The sequence below is a fragment of the Amaranthus tricolor genome, chromosome 9 (assembly GCF_026212465.1).
Source record: "Amaranthus tricolor cultivar Red isolate AtriRed21 chromosome 9, ASM2621246v1, whole genome shotgun sequence".
In the NCBI taxonomy this organism is placed as follows: domain Eukaryota; kingdom Viridiplantae; phylum Streptophyta; class Magnoliopsida; order Caryophyllales; family Amaranthaceae; genus Amaranthus; species Amaranthus tricolor.
In genome coordinates this window covers 26,881,527-26,905,001 of record NC_080055.1, presented here as the reverse complement: position 1 = coordinate 26,905,001, position 23,475 = coordinate 26,881,527, and the positions used below count along the sequence as shown (strand labels likewise).

The 23,475-nt window shown below is 30.3% G+C and overlaps 3 protein-coding genes across 3 annotated transcripts; all 3 read left to right on the top strand.

Annotated features, from left to right (window-relative positions):
• The first annotated feature begins 7,964 nt into the window (after positions 1–7,964).
• On the top strand, positions 7,965–14,103 carry LOC130823880 (BES1/BZR1 homolog protein 4). Its single transcript, XM_057688695.1, has 2 exons — positions 7,965–8,435; positions 12,919–14,103. Exons 1-2 carry the CDS (start codon positions 8,223–8,225, stop codon positions 13,693–13,695), a joined length of 990 nt encoding a protein of 329 aa, XP_057544678.1. The 5' UTR covers positions 7,965–8,222; the 3' UTR covers positions 13,696–14,103.
• A 3,370-nt stretch (positions 14,104–17,473) lies between these two features.
• On the top strand, positions 17,474–18,905 carry LOC130823995 (non-specific lipid-transfer protein 1-like). Its single transcript, XM_057688858.1, has 2 exons — positions 17,474–17,905; positions 18,639–18,905. The coding sequence occupies exons 1-2, from the start codon at positions 17,559–17,561 to the stop codon at positions 18,646–18,648; spliced, it is 357 nt and encodes a 118-aa protein (XP_057544841.1). The 5' UTR covers positions 17,474–17,558; the 3' UTR covers positions 18,649–18,905.
• A 1,154-nt stretch (positions 18,906–20,059) lies between these two features.
• LOC130824163 (protein ANTAGONIST OF LIKE HETEROCHROMATIN PROTEIN 1-like) lies at positions 20,060–22,691 on the top strand. Its single transcript, XM_057689055.1, has 3 exons — positions 20,060–21,674; positions 21,756–21,981; positions 22,059–22,691. The coding sequence occupies exons 1-3, from the start codon at positions 21,153–21,155 to the stop codon at positions 22,559–22,561; spliced, it is 1,251 nt and encodes a 416-aa protein (XP_057545038.1). The 5' UTR covers positions 20,060–21,152; the 3' UTR covers positions 22,562–22,691.
• The last annotated feature ends 784 nt before the right edge of the window (positions 22,692–23,475 follow it).

Below are 23,475 nucleotides of genomic sequence, written 5' to 3'. Positions count from 1 at the left end.
TGTAAATAATATAAAAATATAATATTAAACTAAATAAAATAAGAAAAAAAATTAAATAAAATTTAAAAAGCTCTCTTTTAAAATTTCCGTTTAATTTACCATTTTGACGTTTCTACCTTTATTAAGTATCGGATGTTACCTTTATAATTTTCCCTAAACCATTCTTATGCTCTTAAATGTTATAACAACCAACACTTAATAAGGGTGAAAACGTGAAAATGGTGAATTAAAAGGAAACTGACATGAATTTAACGAAAAATGATACGACAGTTAGATAAGGCATAAATTGAATGCTACCATGTGAAATTTCCTTTTTTTTTATAATTTTTTCAACTTAAAATATATTGCAATTTGAGAGCAATCTTACATCTCCATCTCTATTCGATGATACTTGAGTTTTGAGCTAAGAGGATATGTATACTTATATAGAAATAATTTGGTGCTAGAAGAAGGATGGGGGTTTAATATTCATTGCTTGCAATTGACCCACGTTGCCGCTTTCAGAAACTTGGCGATAATTCATCGTCCAAATATCGGCGATGGATCGCTTTATGTTCTACCTTGATGTATTTTGATTTCAGTAGCTTGGGATGACTCGTCGCCTCTTTGCTATTTCTTAAAGTCTTTCACTCTCTTATATTTTATAACCTATAAGTTGCTATAAATTCTCCAAAATCACCTCAAAAGCATAAGTATTACAACTATAATCATTAGGTAAAGTTACATAATAACATTAACACATAGGCCTAATACTTCACTAAAAAAAATATAAAACACCGTCAAAAAGTGTAAATAAGTGCACTTATCAAACTTATATATAGTTGATTATTACTATGTTATATTTTTTTGTTAATATATATCTAAAATATCAAACTTGTAGTTGATTATCTAAAAAAATCACATGGAGTTTAAAATAATACAGTTAAAGTATATCTACGTATTAAGTAAAAGAGTTCAAAATATTTAAGTGAAAATTTTTCGTATTTGCATGTTGATGTAATTAATGAAGTAGATAGAAGTATATCCAACTAATACTATTGTTAAAGTATATAACGTTGCATGAATCTTTAACCATTAACTTAAATTTTTTGTTGAGTACTATTAAAAGAAGTCATCGTTATATTCTAATAACTATGCATGAAATGGATAAAAGAAGTCATCGTTATCTTATAGAAAGAACAAGTGAACAACAAATCTTGTGTGAAAACCTCTCATAGTCTATATAATTAACTTTTTTTAATTGATTATTTAATATTTTAAGTGATTATATTATATAGTTACAAGTGATTATTTTATGTCTATAAAAAGTAATTACTTTAAAATTGTAACTTTTAAGTGATTATTTTAAGATTATAAGTTATAACTTAAGATAATAAGTGTATATTAGGTCAGTCTAATAGAGTTGGTCTCACCGTGAGGCAATCTCATATCAGAATATGTATAGAAACAAAAATTAGCCTCAAGTATAAATAAAAAAAGGACAAATAGTGAGTAAAAATAGTGAAAAGTATATATTTTATAGAAAAAGTGAGAGAATTATGAAAATAAGATGATAAAAGTAAATTAAATGCATAAAAAATAACTTCAAGTATAAAATTTCTTAAAATAATTTGGGAATTTTACTTGGTAATTTTGAATTATTTATTTTTCACGTGGTATTCAAACATTTTTTTTAATTCACGTGATGACCATAAGCTTTTAACTTTTCCATATAATCAACAAAAAGAACATGTTTTGTTAGCTTTATGTTTTTTTCCTAACATAATATTATTTAATAAACGTCGCGATTACTCTAATTTGCCACATATTTCGTAATCCAGTCGAAAAAAATACTTAATTTAACAAAAAAATTTACATTTTGTCTACATACTACATGGAAATGTTGAAAGTTCAGGATCACCACGTAAATTTATTATCTACTATATGGAAAAGTCAAAAACTCAGTATCACAACATAAATTTTTTTCAATATTTTATAGAAACAATTTTAGAAAATACTAATGAACATAGGAAGTTTACTCCCTTTCAACAACAAAGAAAGAGAAGAGTACTCTCAAACTATTTTGCATCACTAAGGTAATTAGTAAAATTAATGATAGCTGCTTGATTAGAAATTCAGCACTCTATTCAAATGCAGTTGGCTTGGTTTTTGTAGAGTTCTCAAAAGTCTTGCAAATTTTCAACTAACAAGACAAAAATAAGTCTTGTAGATATTGTTTGATCACTTTCCATTTTATTGTCCAATCACCAATTATTTTATACTTCTAATTGCCTTAGGTTATGTAATTTTGAATGATTTGTCTTAGTGGTATTGAAAAATAAATAAAATAAATTAATTTGGGGATCATCAAAATTTATTTCTCAAACTAGTGTTTATTAAAAAAAAATTAATTAAATCTATTTGATTGTGGTTTGGGAAGTTCCAAACCTCTTAAATCTCTCCCAAGCAAAACTAAACCAAAATTAAATTAATTCCAATACCAACAGTAAGTCTATTTATTTTCTCAAATCCCTAAACCAAACATTTGTAAGACTGACAACGAGGGACTTGAAGAGACTGACGACAGCCACCATTCACACCAACCGTCGGCTTTCTACCACAACCGCCAACTATATCAATCACTGCAGTCTAAATCCACTGTTCTAATTGAGATTTTTTTTCATTGTGCATTGGAGGTAATTTTCAGATTTTCATCTCTATTTTTGATTGTTTTTTATTTAAATATAATGGTTGTCATTGTAAAATTAGGGATTTGCATATTCAATGTATTATTCTTTTTACATTAAAAACTCACTTGATTTTCCATGATAGATCACAAGGATGATGCTAACAACAGATCATAAGGATACACTATCTTTGACAATCATCTTTATTGATTTTGATTTTTGGACTTGATTGAGATTTTTTTTTGTATGTAGAAGTTTTTTTTTTTTTTTGATATTCTACTCTTTCTCTAAGACTTGTGGGATTTTTCTAATTTGTTTAACGCAAATATTTGCTTGACAAAACAGCTTTATCCTCTTACAAATTTGGAATTACCAAACAAAAAAAAAATGTAGCTTAGTAAAACTATTTTATTATATGAACACCATTTTGAGAATTAGGTTTTAAAGAACACCAAAGTTAAAATTTTTTTATTTTTCAACCCCAATTAGTCAAATTATTCGGTAATTTTATACTTCTAAATAAATTATCAATAATTACCTTAGATTATGTTGGAAACACGTAAATTATTTAACGTTATAAGTTTCAATTGTAAAGTCATAAATAAATTATTTGAGAATAAAAGAATTTGAAAAGTCATTTTCAAATTTTCATCTTTAAGTCTTTAACTACTTTAAAAAAACGATGGAATATTCATTGACTCAAATCCACTCTGAATTTTAATTTATTGAATTTGTCAAATATTAAATTTAAGTCAATTTTAGATAATTAAAATTTATTGTTCACTAACATAGAATTATAAAATCTCAAGTTTTGTGATCATATTCCCTTTATAATAAGGATTTAGAACTTATGTACTTCAACTTAAAAAAAAAAAATGATTGGACTAAAGATAATTTAAAATTTAAACTATCATACTCAAGAAGTAATAATACCAAGAAAAGAAAAGAATTTGAGTCAAGAAATTATTGATTGCAAAATAGACAACATAATATTAATAATAATGGGACTTTGAGAATGGTCAATATGTTATATGTGGCTTTCCATTCAAACAAGCTTTAGCATTCCATCTTTGATTTTTCAAAGCTACGTTGACGTGGTCGTCCATTTGGTCAATATTTCTCCATGCCATGGATATCACTTTTCATTCAACTAAAATACAACTAAGTGAATACTCTTCTATCTCGATAAATTTATAAATTTATCAAATTGGAAAATATTTTTTTATTTTTTTCAAATTATAGAAAATCACGCATTTAAAAACTTAAATCAATTAGAAAATCTATAGAAATATAAATAACTTTAAGATCGATTTTTGTATAACAAAATAGTACTTGTGGGCTTATTTTGCAATAAATTTAAGGAAAAATTACATGATAATCCAATATTTTCATATTTTTCAATATTTCCATCAATAACCACGTGAAATTAGAGAAATATTTTGAAAACTTACGCAAAAATTCTAAATAATAAAAAATTTTAATTATTCAAAATAATTTTTCTTAATTTAAGTATGCTTAAAAGCTCTTATTTGTATATAATCACATTTCAAACATTTGGATCGGTTAATAATAATCAGACTTTGTAGTATTAGGCGTATAGGTAAGTGTTTTTGGAAGGTTAGTCTAACTCATTTTCCATCCAAATCCTCATAAATGGTTCAAGAAAATGGAGCTACTCTTGTGGGCTTGACTTCTTAGAGGCCATAATAGGGTCATTCACTTCCTTGTTCAAAGCGCAGCCCTAGCCTTAAGAGAAACAAATACTCTTTTGTGAGACGGCCTAAGCTATGCAACTGACTCGGGCCTAATAATTTTTTTTTAAAAAAAATTTGACATACTAATTCCAAAACTTAAAACGACAATTCTAAGTCTTAAAAAGCCGATTAAAAGTTCAATTTCAAAGTAAATATCAAATTCAATGCTTGAGTCATTAGGCTTTAAAGTTAAAATGAGAACTTTAAATCTTATAATTGGTCTTTTTAAGTTTTGAATTTGGTCTTTTAAGTTTTGAAATTGTCAAAGTTCATAACTTAAAATGTCAATTTCAAATCCCATAAATTGATCTTTTAATTCTTCAAATTGGTTTTTTAACTCTTAAAATTGACATTTTAATTTGTAAAATTGATATATATATATATATATATATATATATATATATATATATATATATATATATATATGGGCCGAACAAATAAAATATGTCTCACAAGTGAGGCGGTCTCACCCAAGATTTCACGTAAAAGGAAGGGGAGGACTGTTTGAATATAAGAACCATAGGCCCATTCAAAATAAAATTGAATTGCTAGCTTAGATCATTTAAAATCAACAAAATGGGCCAAGAGCTCATGACCAATATCAATTGTGTTGGTATTAAGTTTATTAACTCTTGAAAGTCTACACTATGAATGCTACTCTTGTGAGAAACCGTCTCTCTTAGTGAGACGATTTCAATACAAAAAGTTTATACGTTAATATGTATTGCTAAGCTACCTAATTTATATATAAGACCGTCTTAAACAACAATTTGATTATAATTTGTGAAACCCCAAACCAAATTGTAATTTAGCTGTTTAGTTGAGTTTATAATTTTAAATTTAAAATTAACAATTTATGATTTGATTTATTTCTAAAAACGTTTGAAGTGAACCATAAACCATGTTTCAATGGTTATATTCTAATCCATAATTGTAAATTTATATATTTAAAACAAAGTTTTTATTGATTATAAATTTAAAAGTAAAATGCAATTGTGGATGTAATATAATCATTTAAATTAGTTATGAATTAATGTAATTTTAAAACTTATTTTGAAAAGCTAAAAGAACGTACTTTAGTTTAGACCAAAACATCTAAAATGGTTTGATCTAATTTAAAAACTAAAACAATTTTGTTTGATTTGTTAAATTTTTATATCACAATATTATATTTTAAATGTCAAATAGTACCATGTGCATAACTCACAAGTCACAAGTCTTGGGAGCAAACGCCATGTTGCCTAGGTGTTCTTCCTTGGGCAACTTTTGTGTGGTTTAGGAGCTGTTTTTCTTACTTCTACTTCCTTTGTGTAATATAATTTGAATTAAAGATAATATTATTATTTTTTTAATAAAAAGGTGGATAATGATAATAAGTAAAAGGAGAGAATAAATTGTGCGAATAAAAATAAAATAGAATTAAAATATATGAATGAGATTAAAAGATATAGTGGGTTATAGTTCAAAAATAAAAATAATACAAATTAAGTGAAATCGATCAAAATAAAAAATACTGCAAATTAAATGAGACGGAAGAAATACAAGTTTTGGATAAGTAATATACCTAAGCCTACAAACCCAATCAACATAGTATAGTGGATAACTAGATATAAAACACAACGACGTCGTAGCAATGGAAACAACATAACAATTCACATAACGGTGAAAGGGGTCAAGGGACCCACGGTCCTCTCCTTCCTAGCAAATAGTCAATCTGTCGCACTTTCTTACTATCTTCTATTTTAAATTCATTGCAATATTTTAATTTTTATATTATTCATTTGAGATACAATATTTATTGTTTAATTTTATTTTATATATAACGGGTAATATATAAGATAAAATATAGTTAAATGAGATAATATTTCAATTGTTTAATCGTATACTTATATAATATTAGCTTTTTATAATTTCTATGTGTACATAGTTTAATATATACTTCTAAATGATTAAAAATAATACATTAGATTCCTTAAAAATTCAAACATAATAAGTATAATAGTACAGATAAAGTATTAGTTAAAATATTGCCAGGTGAGATCTTGCTTGAATTATCTCAATGTAAAGATTATTAATATTAAACTTTTATATTTTTTTCGCATCTAGAATTAGAGATATTGAGAATTGAATTAGTGAATTTAACTGACATTTCAAGTTTTTAAAAATGTACTCCCTCAATCCACTCAATTTGCATTATTTATCATTTTGGTTCGTCCCACTTAATTTGCATTATTTTAGTTTTTGGACAACGACTCATCATTTTATTTTAATTTCATTTATAAATTTTAACTCTTTTCTAATTTCATCCACACCCTTTTTTCTCTCATTTTATTTACATTATCTATTTTTTTCTTAAAAAACTCATTTTTTCTTTGATTTAACTACAAAAGGAGTAGAAGTAAGAAAGCAAGCCAAAATGAGTACTATGATCATTTTTTAACTTTTTTTTTCTACATATTTAAATTAATATTTTATCACATATTTTTCCTATTCTTTCAATTTTATTTTGTTTTTCTGTACAAATATATGTAGCAACTTTTTCGAAATAGAGAAGTCGTAAGCAAAATAAAAATTCTTGTATAAGAGGGTATCACAGTGAAACGTGTTCTATATTTAGGTTAAATAACTCAATGATAAAACTTTTAACATGATAATCCTTTTTTATATTTTTTATAAGCTAGTCTCACAATAAGACGGTATCATACAAGAGGGTTGTAAGACCATGAACAATGAAGATGATATCCCTTTCTTTTAGCACTCTCTTTTCTTCTTAAGGGTATCCTCTTAAATGTGGAGGGATTATCTCAATTCTCTTGGGCAAGAGGATTGCTTTTGATCCTCTTTGTGAAGAGGATGAAGATGATGGGAAGAGAATTAAATAAAACAAAAAAAAATTGCTTTCACACGTTGGAAGGGAGAAAAAGAGGGAAAAAAAAGAAAAAAGGATTTGGCATGCAATAATTGGTACACTTGGCACAGTTTGATTAGTTGCATTTAAGTTTGATTTTTTTACAACGATATTATTTAAAACGGTCATAAAAAAAGATAAAGTAAAACTTCGAAATAATTTCACCAACGGCTCTATTTTTTTTTCTCTATAAATTGAATCTAAATTTGTCTATATTTCACACACTTTAATTTTTTGGTCTTTTCTCTCTCTTCTATAATACCCATCTAAATTTATTTTCTTGCTGATAATTTTATTCACATTATCATATCCTTAATTATGAATCTAAATATTTATATTTAATAATTACACAAATTCTAATTATTAAATTTGGATAGGAAAAAAAAATATGTGGCGGGATATATGTGAGTAGGAGAGAGAAAGTGAAAAGAGGATAAAATAGTATACCTTGAATGTTGGACAAATTAAAGAAATAAAATGAGAAAAAGGATGTAAATAATAAAAAATAATATGAAAAAAGAGAAAATAACATGTCAAATAGAGAAAAAAATAAAATTATGATGAAATATATTTATCCTCGATGGTCTAAGCAAAAAGACCAAACATCACAGCACGTGCAAGAACCCCCGCCCCCCGTAATTTCGGGATAATACTCTCCACTCCCACTTCCTCTTTAATAATGGCATTCTCCTGTAATTACCTGCAATTTTCACGCCCATTTCCATACACCCCCTCATTTTTTAACCTCCTTTTCCTTCTCTAAATCTCCAACACAAAAACATTCACATACCCACAAAAACTGAAACCACTCTTTCTTTCCCAATCTTCTCATATTTCAATCCTCTTCCTGGTTTTCCGATCAAACAATCAGTAGTTTTCCGGTGATCGGCAAAAATGACGGGCACAAGGATGCCAACTTGGAGGGAAAGAGAAAACAACAAGAGAAGAGAAAGACGACGTCGTGCTGTTGCTGCTAAGATCTATTCTGGTCTTCGTATGTACGGTAATTATAAACTCCCTAAACACTGTGATAATAATGAAGTTCTCAAAGCTCTTGCTCGTGAAGCTGGTTGGATCGTCGAAGAAGATGGTACCACTTATCGCAAGGTAACAATTCTCACTCTACTTTCTTTTTTTGAATTTTTTTGTAATCTCTCTTCCGATTTTAGAGAATTGATTTGATTTAGGTTAACGGACGATTTTTGATCGGAAATTGGTGTTGATTTTTTAGATATTTTATAATAATTTAGTGTGAAATCGGAGAAAATTGTGTCGTCGGGTAGCGTACTGTGTACGGCAGATACCGGTAACTGAGCAAATGTCATGCTTCTCGAAGACGCTGCAGAAATGTAGTCATATTACCAAGCAATGGATCTGACTTTCAGAGAGAATATGTATGTTTAGACTTATTTACCCTTGACATTTTATCGGAATTCATTTAGTCTTCACTAGAATTATCTATCATTGTCAAGGGTACACATGTCATATTCACTTTTATTTTCCGCCATTGCTGACGAAGAAAAAGAAAAGGCAGAAACCGAATCCCAATTCTCAGAATACTAATTAATTATTTATAATTGGGATAAAATAATAATTTATATTTTTTATTTTAAAATGATAAATTAAAAAAAATAAATTAATTATATAAATACATTTTATGTTAAGCTAATAATTATTTTAGTATTAGTTGTGAGTCATAACAGTCTCTTATGGATTGTGTAAACATTGTCTTTGTGTCTTCAATGACTTTCTTGGGATTCCGATTTTTGTTACCCTAAAATGCCCTTTAAAAAACCTTGATTTTACATATATTTCTCTGTTATGGTTGCTTTTGACGTCAAAAGTTTGATTATTGCGTAATGTAATAATTTTAATGGTAAAAAATACTCTTTGTTTGTGTGAAATAGAACCAATATATATATATATATATATATATATATATATATATATATATATATATATATATATATATATATATATATAAAAGAGAGACAAAAAATGGGTAAATGAGATAAAAAAATAATTTACAAAGTTAAACAAGAAATAAAAAAGAACATCAGTTGTACTTTAAAATAAAAATTGAGGTAAATTATGAGTCAAATTATTTAGACAAGGAGTAGGATACGGGTATATGGGATATTAGTAGTTCGTTATGTCAATTATTTTTGTATATACTAGTATAGATATTTTTGCTTTATTAGCACTTGGTTGTTACTAAATATGAGACAACGACAACAATAAGTGGGGAAGAAAGCTTATGGATGAGATGAAGAAAAAATGTGGTAAAAAGAGTTTTAAAGAAGATTAGGAAGATGCGAGTATGTGAGTGTGGTAAATGGTCGTTGGTTATTTTTTTAGTTGATTTGTTTGCTCAGTTGAGAGTGCTAATCATTTTTATTCTAATCTTTTATTAGCTTTTAAACTAGTCGGATAATCAATTAAATAAATTAGTTTGATAGATTAGTTATTTGATTGTTGATTATTGATTTTTCTAAAGAAAAAGAGCACTTAAAGCAACTTTCTCCTTTAATTAAATTATTAATGAACATTTTCTTTTCTATTTGACCTAACTAATAAACCAAAAATTAAGCAAAACATCTACACAAGTCATTATCCATTCCAAACGCCCTTAAAAATATATCAGATCTAAAAATAAAATGATGCAAATTGAGTATAAAGCTAGTAAGCGGGTGTTTGACAAATTAGCTTATTGAGCAATTGTTGTTTATTATATAAATAGAGGGTTGGGTGGTCAAACCAGCAAATGTTAATGTTTAGTGAATTAGTAGGTTGAAACAGTTTAGTCATACGAATAAACTGTTTATCAACAAGTTGTTTATAATAATGAGTTCAAAATCAGCTAGTTAAACTGGTTAATAAAATCAGCTGGTCAAATTAGCTACTATAATCAGCTATCAATTATTAGCCATTTGACGAGCATCCTCTAAGTTAACATAAACATCAAAACATATATATGCTAATGGAGTTATTATACCCAAAACTCAACCGAACAATCAAATGGATACTTTGACCCCTATGTACTCTCGGGGATAATATAGGCGTTTAGCATCCGATGTAAGCAGGTAATTTTTTCAGGTAAATTAAAACCAAGATTCCCGGAAAAATTACTTTAGCAAACACGAGCAACAGCATGCGGGAGGAGAGAGAAAGAAAGGGAAAGAGGAGTTTTGTGTTTGTGGGGCTGATACAACTGAATAGGGAACGTGACTCGTGATGACACTCCAGTGGGGTATGGGACCTACCCAACTGTTATTGGTGTTCAATTGAAGTAATATTTTTAGTTGGGTCAAGCAAGAGAGGGGGCCAAATTTGACCTTATTTTTAGGATTACTTTATCATAATTGGTGGGTTATTTGGGTTATGTTTGTTTGAATAGAGTATTTTTAGTGTGTAATCTATAAAACCGTGTGCCAATTAGTATAAGCTGGACCTATTTGCCGTGTTTTTTACGTTTCAGAATTTTGTTTAATTTTGACTTTTTGGTGCCTCAATTTAATGATTCAACGACCAATGTGATTTGTTACATTCATAACTCATAAGCTTTATCCCTTGTGGTTCTGGCCCCAATTCTTAAGGCTTCTAAAAATAGGAGACTTTAAAATATCTGTTTTTTTTTTTAATTTTTTTACAAAAGATCTGTTTTTTGATTGTTTTTTAGGCCCTCACTTCTAAAAAAATGTGAAAAGGACATTAAACATTAGTAGTACAGTGTATTTTTACTCTATACTGAATTCCATAAATTATTGACCATCTCTGTTTTTTTGCCTTCTTTTGTATCATATAATATAAGTGTTTGACTTTATTAGAAAAAATGTAAAAATTAGTTGAAGATATACTATGTTGTGCTCATTTTTTTGTTTCTAGAATTAAGGGGAAGAAAACTAGGGTTAAAAAATGTGATTGTGTAGATCCACTAAAATTTTATAATACTTCTATGTTTGAAGCCTACAACATCAACATTCTATTGCCTTAAGCTCATCAAGTGGCTTCCGCTGAGATTTAAGAGGGTCGAATGTGCATAAACTTAGATTATATTTTTATTATCCTTGATACCAAATATCATCAAACTCGATTATGTATAAAGCTAGAAAGTAAAAAATGTCTTCTCAAAACAGGGACTTGTACAGTTGTGTGGTTGAGATATCAATCAATATTTTGCTTAGGTGGGAGATCTGGTCGTGTTCCGAATTTTGGGTTGAGTTAGAATGATTTGAAATATACAATAGATCAGTATAAATATACTTGGTAGAATAACAATGTCCATATGCTGTGTGTGGCTAAGCTGTAGGAACACGAGGGGAAAATGAGGGTGGTGGGGTTATAGACCCATTTTGGAGCTTTGGATCATGGAGAGACAACTTGAGTGTTAAGACCCACATGGGTCCTATACATGGGATTATGATGTTTTTAGGTTAAGAGACAAAAGCTCATGGTCAATATTTGGTCATAATTTCATTGCCCTGGCACTTTCTGGTTTCTTTAATTAAGAGTTTTCATTGGAATAAAAAAGTCTAATCACAAAATATGATTTACTTATGCCTTTTCCATTTGAGTAATTTTGCCTCCTAAGCATTATGAGTGTGCTAAACACGTACAGTAAGACCTAAGCCAATTGTTTAGGTCAAAAGTTTGATAACCTTAATGACTCAACATTACCAGTTGGGATCTCTTTAATTATTTATGTTGCAAATCTACTTATGACTCGTTTGGTTGTTGGTATTGAATGATGAGAAGAATAATGAAAATTCTATCACTTGACATGGTTTATAATCAAGTATGTTCTACTTTAGTTAATTTTTTTCTTCACAACATATATCCCCCTTATTATAACTTGAGAGATTGGTATTAAATGGTAATCAAATGAACTGTAAAAATGTGAAGAAAAACACATATTTGAGCATGAGAGCTTCATCATGGCAATGACATAATACATTTCATAAAAAAATTAACATTAAAACTCATTTTCATTACTACCATTTATGATCCTTGTGTATTAAAAACTCCAATTTGTTCTCATGTTATGTATCTCACCCTTTCAAAAATTATATAGTATTATACCAACATTTTTACTACTTTTTTTTTATGGTAATGGAATCTTTTCTTTTGATTTGTCCCTCTATCTATTGGTGTGTTACTTGCTAGCTGTGGTTATGAATCCTTGACCTTTTCTTCCGATTATAAACTCCTTTACAAGCTAGATAAAGAAGTTCTGAAAAATGCAGTTATGAATTCTTGATGTGCTTACTTGCTTTCCATTATTTGCTTCCAAAAAAATGTGGACTTCTCAATGGTAGGTTGACTAAATAAGACAGTAAATCTGCATTTAACAAACAAACTAGTAGTAGAGTAAGTCGCTTTTATTATTTCCGTCATCTGCAGTTTGTTTTTCTAATTGGAATCGCAAAAACAAATTGTATTACGAACAAGTTCTTTGAGGTACATAGTATATTCAACTTCCATTGTGGCCTTGACTCATACAGACTAGTTGGATGCAATGAGAGTAATGTGAGAAGTTCCCTTTCAGTTCTCTTGATTATGCTGCTCAAAGTGGAAACTATTTTCTTTGCAGGGATGCAAACCTGTGGAGCCCATGGATATTATTGGTGGATCAGCCTCGGTCAGTCCTTGCTCATCGTATCCAGTTAGTCCTCGAGCTGGTGCCTCCTACAATCCAAGTCCTGCTTCCTCCTCATTCCCAAGTCCAGCTCGTTCATATTATGTTCCTAATGCCAATGGCACCACTGATCCTAATTCCCTTATCCCATGGCTTAAAAACCTGTCTTCGTCTGGCTCCTCGTCTACATCATCTAAGCTTCCTTATATATACATCCCTGGAGGATCAATTAGTGCTCCCGTAACACCTCCATTGAGTTCACCAACCTGCAGAACTCCGCGAACCAAAAATGATTGGGATGATAGTAATGTTGTTCCACCATGGGCTAACCCCGCAAACTACTCTTTGCCTTCGTCCACACCTCAGAGCCCTGGTCGCCAACCCCTTCCTGAACCAGGATGGCTTGCAAATATCCAAATCCCACAGGGTGCACCTACTTCTCCAACATTTAGTCTTGTTTCCTCAAATCCATTCGCCTCAAAAGACGAGGTGATGGCTGGTAGCGGTTCAAGGATGTGGACACCAGGGCAGAGTGGGACATGTTCTCCGATTGTTGCTTCAGGGTCTGATCGCACAGCAGATGTTCCAATGTCAGACGGGATTGCAGCTGAATTTGCATTTGGAAACGGAATGACGGGGGGGCTTGTTAAGGCATGGGAAGGAGAGATAATTCATGAAGACTGTGTACCTGATGACCTTGAACTCACTCTAGGAAGCTCAAGAACAAGGTGATCAGTTCCTATTCGTCCAAACAGACTTGTTCGATGAAATATTTACAGGTCAGAACGCCCCTTACTTCAGCATTTGCTGAACAAGGTTGCCTGAGAGTTGGAAACTTATCCTCTGTATTGGCCTGAATGCGATGGTTTGGATTACCGGCAAAAGAAAATCTCTTGCTCATACCTTTAGGAGGCGATAGCAAGGAATCGTTGGTTCATTTGTTTGTTTTTCCTTTTTGGACCTGGTTATTTTTCGAAGTTGGGCTAAAAGGAGGAAAAAAACCACAATACCTATACAGTATTATTTATTGTGACCTGTTTTAAGATTGGATTGCGATTAAAAGCTATGTATACCAAGTAGATGATTGGTTTTGTAGTCCTGAACTCGAGATTTGTTTGTAGTTTCGTTTTTCCTTCGTTACTTCAAGTCCAGGCCGTCATGGCTACATTTTACAGCTTTGTGTTGCTCAAAACTTGATCATGTGAATCATATATTTCACCAAATGGACTCATCAATACGGTCTCCAATCCAATTTTCACGGATCGAGTAAGTTGCACTTAAAACCTATTTATATACGCCAATGTTACATAATTAGCCGGCTAGATTTGATATAAAATAGCCTAAAATCGATCATATTTTGCGAGTTAACTAGCAAATCATATACAGTGAAATAAAAAAATAAATATCAAATGAAAAAAATCAACAGAATGAGTAATAGAAAAAAAATAGAGGAACAAAATAGTGAGTGTTAATTTTTGTTCCTTTATTTCTCTTAATTAATTCGTGCTTTCATTATGAATATCATAATATATGATGCTCATAAGCCAACCTTATGAGATCTGAGATTGTTGTACATCTTGTATTTTATTGAATGTAATATTATTCATCCGCTATTTGCTTAAATTGACCCATCATAATTTGATCTTGCAATTTACTAAGAGATTAACAGTGTAAATCATATAACACTAATCTTGTTTAAAATTCACAATCCTTCTAGCAATTAAATCGAATAGAAAGAAAAATCAAAGCAATAATGAGAATAATAAACAGAACATAACACAACAAAAATTTGTTGCTTTCACCACAACATGAATCCCAATGGTTGCACTCATCAACGTCGTTGTTGAATGTTGATATTGTTCTCCATGTCACGGCCTTGGTTTCCATCACATTTTTTATTAACCGTTCTTGACATGTGTTAATAAAACGTGAAAATATCCAAGTTTTTTTGTTTGGGGGTTGATTGATAATTCTTCGGAAAATGTTTATTGTCTCCTAAATCACAAAATATAAAATAAATATGTCACTCACTGGTTTTTAAGCTAATATAAATAAAAATAGTAAAAATATAGTATTTTTTAATTTGTGTCAAAAGACTAATCGATCACCTTGGTAAAGTTAGACTATTTGTGTTCCTCTATATATTTGATGATCCCTATTTAATAGAGAATACTAATTAATTTTCTAATTATAATCAAAGATATATATCTTTAACTAACTAAAAGATATATTTTTTTACTAAGATATCATAAATTTTATTATATAAAATTTGGAAAATAACTATTATTTGTTTACACAAAAAGAGTAGCACAACACACAATTATTATAGGAATCTCTTGTAAATATAATGATTGGATTAGCTTAATGAAATATCGAATTATCTAATCTATGCATCAGGTGCATAGATTTAGACATATAATAATAATTATATCTGAAATTTTAAATAGTAAATTCTCTAAAATATTTGACCGTTATATCAACTCCAAAAATAAGTTTGATTAAAGAAAGAAACCGTAATGAGCTCAAATTTTTATGTGTAAAAAATAGAATTTTTTTTAAAGAAGAAAAATATTTCAAAAGGGCAAAAAAACCAGATCGAATATCCGGTATCTGATCCGAAAAAACAAATATCCAAAATTCGGTTCAATCTAGATCAAATCAGATCATAATTTCACTATCCAAATTAAAATTGGTTTTCTAGATCCGGATCGGTCCGGTATCCGATTTTAAACACCTCTATCTCTTGATGCCTAGTTGAGTGTATGGAATGAGTTTACTGTTAATCAATCTTGTAGATTTTCAACATTTTTTATAATTTTTTCAAAGAAAATCAATATATAATTGGAAAAATTACCTAGGATAATCCAACTTTTTCATGATTTTCCTACAATAATTCCACCTATTGATTAACCATGAATAATCCCAACTTTAGGGATATTTGTTTAGAGTAAACCTAGGTAACTCGATAACCTGCTATAGTAGGTAATTCATCAAAAAAGTAAATTTAAAATTAATTTAAAATTAGAGAAAATTTTAAAAAATTTACATAAAAAATTCTAAATAATAAAAAAAAAATCATACTCTAAACTTTTTTTAAAATTTTTTTAACATTTGACATTTTATAACAATTTATCTTTTTCTTTTTAAAAAAAAACTTACTATAGCAAGTCATCCGGTTATTGGGTTTACTCTAGGAAAATACCTTTCAAAATTGAAATTATTCATGATTAATCAATAAATGAGATTATTATAGAAAAATCATAAATAGATTGGATTATTTTAAATAATTTTTCCTATATAATTTATAATTTACGATAGGATATAGTAATTCTAGGCCCTTAATAAATTCGCCAATGCCACACACCCATATGCACGTAGAATATATTATATCATTTTTGTGTATATGCTGTAGAATATATTATTTTATATTTGTGTGAGCTTGAACCCATGATTTACTTGTATATTTTACCAATTTGAAGGGAATTATGGGCTAAGTTTGAGTTAGTTTATAAATTTGGTATCAAAAATCACTGGGTGACATAAGGATTATGTATTTAATCTCATACACTTATTATTTTTTATGGAATAATTAGGCATTATATATGACTATATGAGGAAAGCAAGTGTTGGCATTTATACTTTTAGTCATAAAAGTCTCTCGTCTGAAATGTCAGAGCAATTAACATACTTAAGAGCTTCAACAATCAATTTTAGCTTCAGTTTTTGGTAGAAATAGTTCTTTGAAAACAGTGTTGCATAAAACTTTTTGATCTTAATAGATTACATGAAATAGAAGAAATACGCAATTATGTAAATGGGAATTCCAGAAAGCCCTGCTGAATAGCAATGTGATCATGAAATTACGGCAAACATAAGTATATAGGCACATCTCAAAGGGTGTTCCTATATACAAGTGTCCCAAAATAGTACCATGCTTTTAATAGGCTCAAAAGACCTTTTAACTAACAAGCTGACTCACCTGAAAACAATCACTAGACTAGGCATTTTCAGCATTCAATACTCTTAACAACTAACAAATAACATAACTCATTTAACTATTCACAATATTATCAGATTATATAATTTATGCTCAACATTGATTGAGTTGGTTTCTTTAGATTGAGATTCAAACCCATGATTTTTTGTCATGTTGGTTTTGATATCGTTTAAAGAAATCAACTGAACCAAAAGTTTGAGCTGATAGTAGAGGCCTCAATAATACCATTCCTGATAATTTTTGGGCCCAAGGCGAAAAATAAAAAAAGCCCCTTAGTCGTACGCTTAACTGAGATATCTAATGCTTCAAGTTCGATCCATGCTAGATGATACTTATGCAAATACTAATTTAATTCTAAAGATTAGCTCAATTCAGGCCCCTTCATGAGTTAGGCCCTAAGCAGTTGCACCTCAAAACTACCCTCAAGAACGGCCTTGAGCTTTAGAACATGTTATATAATCTAACAAGTCTGACACCACCTGAAATCTTCTAATAAATACAACGACCCACAAACAAAACCCTAAACCATCAAGTGCCAAAAATAGAATCTATAATCAAGAACAATAATCCTTGCTCCTCTAGCTAAAACTTACTAAAAATGGCAAGCTCAGTTGTTTTCAAGTTAGCTGGTATAATGTTATTGTGCATACTGGTTGCTGCACCACTTACAGAAGCCAGTGTAACATGTGGTCAAGTTACGAGCAGCCTCGCGCCCTGCATGCCCGCGCTTACGGGTGGTGGTAGCCCATCACCAGCTTGCTGCAGTGGGATTAAGTCACTGAACAGCATGGCTTCAACACCAGCTGATAGGAAAGCTGCTTGTAGCTGCCTAAAATCAGCCGCTGGTTCAGTTAAGGGTATTAACTTGTCTGCAGCAAGTGGACTCCCTGGTAAATGTGGTGTCCACATTCCTTACCCAATTAGTACTTCTGTTGATTGCTCCAAGTATGTTTCTTTCCTGTAAACCTATTTCATTTTATGCATATTTTGTTTCTAATACTATGTCAAGGAACCAACTTAATCAAAAACTTAAGCTGATAGCTGAAGCCACAATATATGTTACATACTCTGACAACGTAGATATATAATTGTTGTTAATGTCTAAACTTTGAAGGTTAGATGATTGTGACTATATATACATTCCTTGAGTATGGGCCAAAAGGATACTTGTAACCTTTTTTGGACTAACAATATATGGAAAAATTTTCTTTAAAAATAACCCGAGTTTGAAACGTAAACACAACATTGTTGGAAATTAGAGATACATAAGATCTCATCATTCAAAAACCAACTTTTCGATCACACTTATTTATATTGAATCCGGGTACAATAATTTAAACATCAGCCTATCATATTTTTTGTTTTTTTTTGATCTAATTACAACTACGACAGTTAAGGGCAGAGCAAAAATATAGACAAATTTTTTAAGCTCTATTATAAAATTACGTTATTTTATTAGTTTGGGCTGAAAAACAAATAGTTAGACTAAATCAGAGGTATTTAAACTAATATCCACCAATATTTTGAGGCACTTTAAATTGAAAGCCCTTATGTAATTGTCGATTGGGCACTTTATATATGCTCAGAACCACCTCTTACGATGGTTGGTAGACAATATCTTTTGGAAGAAGTGATTTCCTTTGTAATTTAATACATTTTTTTCCTTTAACTTTTGCAGGGTGAACTAGATGACAACATTCTAACCTTTAAATTGAAGCCCTAAGAACTCCCTAAATTACTAGTTCATATATGTATTGTGTACGTGTATAATAATAATATAATAAAACAGAGTCCAGATGAGACTTGTCAATAATCCTTTGTACTTCATGTATCATGCAACTTTCTGCATGAGTATATTTTGATCAACATATATGAGCCTGTACTTTGCTATATATGTGTTTGATGGGTTTCTAATACTCAATATTAGTTCCTATGTTTTAAGTTACTTGCAATATTTACATAATCATACTATTCATCAATAATTTTATTTACGTAATATACTTATACATAAGAAATAATATAATCATATAAAATCTTTTTTAATTATACAATTTATCATTTATCAACATATTTATAATTCACATCCAAAGAAATATATTTATTTAATTTTATCAAGAAGAGACATAATCTGATTGGTCTACTAATAAAATCAAAAGATTACACTTTGACTATGCACTATAATGTAGTTTTAGATTGAAAAGAACATACTTTTAAAAAGTATTTTTTAATAAATTTTTTTTTTAAAATTTAGACAAAAAAAAACTTTGGATATGATTAAAAAAATAAGTTTTTCCGATCTCAGGCAAAACAAAAGCCTCTATTTAAAACAACAATATAGCCTTTAGGCTTTAAGTGAACTCATTGTTTGAAACAATAGCTTTTATTTATATATTGTTAAAACATAGAGAGATAAGGAGGAAGTAGAATGAGTAAAAGTTAGAAGATAGAGATGTTTTTACTTATTGGTGTAGTTTTTACAATGGTGAATTTTCATATTTATAGGCAAGTTCATCCACAATTACATTGAATGCATTCACATTAGGGTAAATACATTAATTACCTTTCACACTATATTCATTAATTACCTTTCACACTATATCTCAACATATATGAACTTGTTTCAGATTTTTGACCCATATGAGCCTATTGGAAATAGGTTCTTGGCTATAAGTTGAAAGCAGTTATTTGAAACAATCACTTATATATTAACACGCTTTCTTGTATGAGAAGCCTTTAGGCAAGAAGTACTATATTAATTGGAATAACTAATTATGAATGTCAGTATATAATCACGGAATCACAAGGTGTACACACATCATAAGTCAAGGAGATATCATTCCAAAATCGTATGATCATGAAAGGAAGTTCTGTCATGACTTATAAAGTGTGCCATCGATGTGGGATAATTGGGTAGGAACACCATTCTTCTAATTGAACTTTCGGCTCTGATACCATATCAAAAATCAAGTTCTGTATATAAGAAAGAATCTTATATGTAATTTAATATTTTTTTTTGTTTTGAAAATATAAAAATTTAATTATCCTATATTAGTTTAGCCTTTATTCTTTCTTGGGAAGTTAAAATAATTATATAAAATATTAAGGGGGCGTTTGGTTGGGGGTATTAAGGAAAGGGAAAGGGAATGAAAATACCCCATTCCCTTTGATGTTGTTTGGTTCGCATTTTGAATCATTCCGTTTACCCAATTTTAGGTTTTGGTTAACCTAAATCACGTAATCCCCATTCCCCACCTCCCCCTCCACTTTCCCATTCCATTCCCTTCCCCATTCAGCTCCTGCTTCCTTCCTCGCCTCCCTACTGCTGCTGCTGCCTCCTTCCTCGCGCCTCCCTCCTCGCGCCTCCTTGCTGCTGCTGCTGCGCCTCCATTAACGGAATCTCTATTAACAGGTGAGTCTTCCTTTTTCTTCTTTCTCCTTTTTTAGATTTCTGCTGCTGTTTTCGTTTGCTTTTTTGTTGCTTTTTCTTCTTTCTCCATTAACGGAATCTCCAATTTTAGGTTTTAGATTTCGTTTTCTGCTCCTTCGTTCGTTTTCCCATTTGAGTTCCATTGATGTTGTTGATGCTGTTGAAATCGTTCGTTTTAGATTTAGCTATTGATGCTGTTGCTTGAATCTTGTTGCTTGATTCTTCGTTTTCATTAACAGTGTTGTTCCATTAACAGTTGAATCTTCGTTTTCAGTTGCTTGAATCTTGTTGCTTGAATCTTCGTTTTCATTAACAGTATTGTTCCATTAAAAGTTGAATCTTCGTTTTCAGTTGCTTGAATCTTGTTGCTGTTGAAACCAAATTTGAGTTCACTGTGTTGATGCTTGTTGATGCTTGTTGATTTCCCATTTAAATTGATGTTTGAATCTTGTATGGTGTTGATTGTTGAAGCAGTATTGGTGTATGATTAAATTGATGAATCTTGTTGCTGTATCATTAACTATATCGTGTTGCTGTTGATTGTTGAATCTTGTTGATTGTTGATATCCAAATTGATGTTGTTTTAGAAACTTGGGATTTTAGAAATTGGGATTATTGATGTTGTTTTAGTATGATTAAAAATTGGGATTTTAGAAACTTGATTATGTATCATTGTTTGTTTGTTTGTTTGGTTTTCAAGAATACATGGAAACAAGGTGCTTGGTAATTCTTTGATGTTCTTATTGATGTTCATTTGTACAGAAAATGGCTAGCATTGGTACTTCTTTGAAAAGGAAGAGAAATTGGGATTGTATTCGGTTCATAATTACTATGATTAATTGTGTTGTGTTGCTACATTTGATGTTGTACTCGATGAGAAAAACTATATACGATTCCCATTATGTTAAGCTTGATAAAAAAACTAGGAGAAAAATGAGATTGCACAACTTGAATAGAATGATTAGAGAAAGTGACACTTTGTGTAGGAACTATCTTCGTATAAATCGATACACATTTGGTGTTCTTTTAGAGATGGTTAGAGATATTGGTGGATTAAATGAAACAAGAAACACATGTTTGGAAGAGATGGTTGCGGGTTTCTTATACACATTAGCTCACCATAAGAAAAATAGAATGATGGGTGCACATTTTTATAGAAGTGGTGAAACTATTAGTAGACAATTTCATGCTTGTTTGTTAGCAATCTTAAAGTTACATGATATTCTTCTTAAGAAACCAACACCAATACAAGAGGATTGCAACGATGAAAGATGGAAATATTTCAAGGTAAATAAAAACCAACACTTTAATTTGAGATAAAATGGAGATACTATTACATATTGTAAAGTGATATTGTTTGTTTTGTAGAATTCATTAGGTGCCCTTGATGGTACAATGATTCTAGTGAATGTTCCTTGTGATGAGCGATCCAAATATCGGACTAGAAAAGGTACCCTTGCTATGAATGTATTAGGAGTATGTTCACCCGAGATGGAATTTATATATGTCTTACCTGGTTGGGAGGGGTCGGCACACGATGGTCGGATTCTTCGAGATGCTATTTCTAGGCCTAATGGGTTGAAAGTTCCAAAAGGTAATTTGATTGACGTACTAGATTTTATTTGAGATTAACTTAGTAAGAGAGTAATATTTTTTTTTTAATTTGTCAAGGTTGTTATTATCTATGTGATGGAGGATATACTAATGGAGAAGGATTCCTTGCACCCTATAGAGGGCATCTTTATCATCTTAGAGAATGGAATAATGGCCCCCGACAACCCCAAACCGCCGAAGAATATTTCAACTTAAGGCATGCAAAAGCTAGAAATGTGATTGAGAGATGCTTTGGATTACTCAAGGGAAGATGGGGGATTCTTAGAAGTCCTTCTTGGTTTAGTTTACAAACACATGGTCGAATTGTACTTGCTTGTGCTTTATTACATAATTTGGTAAAGAGATACATGCTTGCAGAATTTGATGATGAGGACTTGTTTGAGGAAAATGATAGTGATGATAATGATGGTGATGATAATGATGGTGATGTTAATGAGGAAGATGATGTGGAGTACATAACCTCCATTGCTGTAACCGATCCATGGACGAATTTCCGAAATACAATGGCCCAACATATGTTCAATGATTGGAGGGCTAGACAACGCAGACTTACTTTGTGATGTTATTCATTTTTATTTAAAACCTCCATTTCTTGTATTTGATTTTCAGACTTGTATGTTTATTTCTTGTATTGAATATTTGTTGGTTCATTCCATTTTTATATACATGCAATTTTGTTTACTATGATCAGTATAGTTCAATTTTGTTTATTTGTATTGAATGTTATAGAGGATGGATGAAAGTAGTGCTAGTGGAGGTGGAAGGGGAAAAAACAAACGATTTTGGACTGCCCAAGAAGATAAGGCTCTTGTGGAAGCCTTGTCAGAGTTAGCTGTTGATCCTCACTGGAGGTGTGAAAATGGATTTAGAAGCGGCTACATGGTTCGCTTAGAGGAGCTCATAGGTAAGGCTCTTCCTGGTTGTGGTTTGAAGGCTCTGCCACACATTGATTCTCGACTTAAGACACTTGTAGCCAAGTTTAGGGCTATTTCTCAAATGTTAAATACAAGTGGTTTAGGGCTAGTTGAACAGACTGAGAAAGTGTTAGAGGAACTACTATCTTTTAATTTAGAAGGTGTAACTCCTAACCAAGTTTTTGAAGTGGCTAACATTCTAACCTCACAACCAAACAAGCTCCTCATATTTTCAAAGTGTCCCGACGCTTTGAAAAGTGATTATGTTAAGAGTCTTCTTGGAGGAAATAGTAATGCTTAGATCTAATGTTGTGGTTCCATGAATGATTTTGAAAAGGACTAGAACACTTTTCGTATGTATTTTGATCTACAAACAAGTCATTATATGTAATTAATCGAGCTACGTTGTTATTATTTAGAGTTATGTTTTTTCAAAAAATAATTTTTTCAAGTTTATCATATAACAACTACTTATTTTTGGAGAAAATATAAAAGAATTTAAAAAATCAAATTTTGATTCTTTAGCTTGAACCAAACAGTCACAAAGGGAATCATTCAGC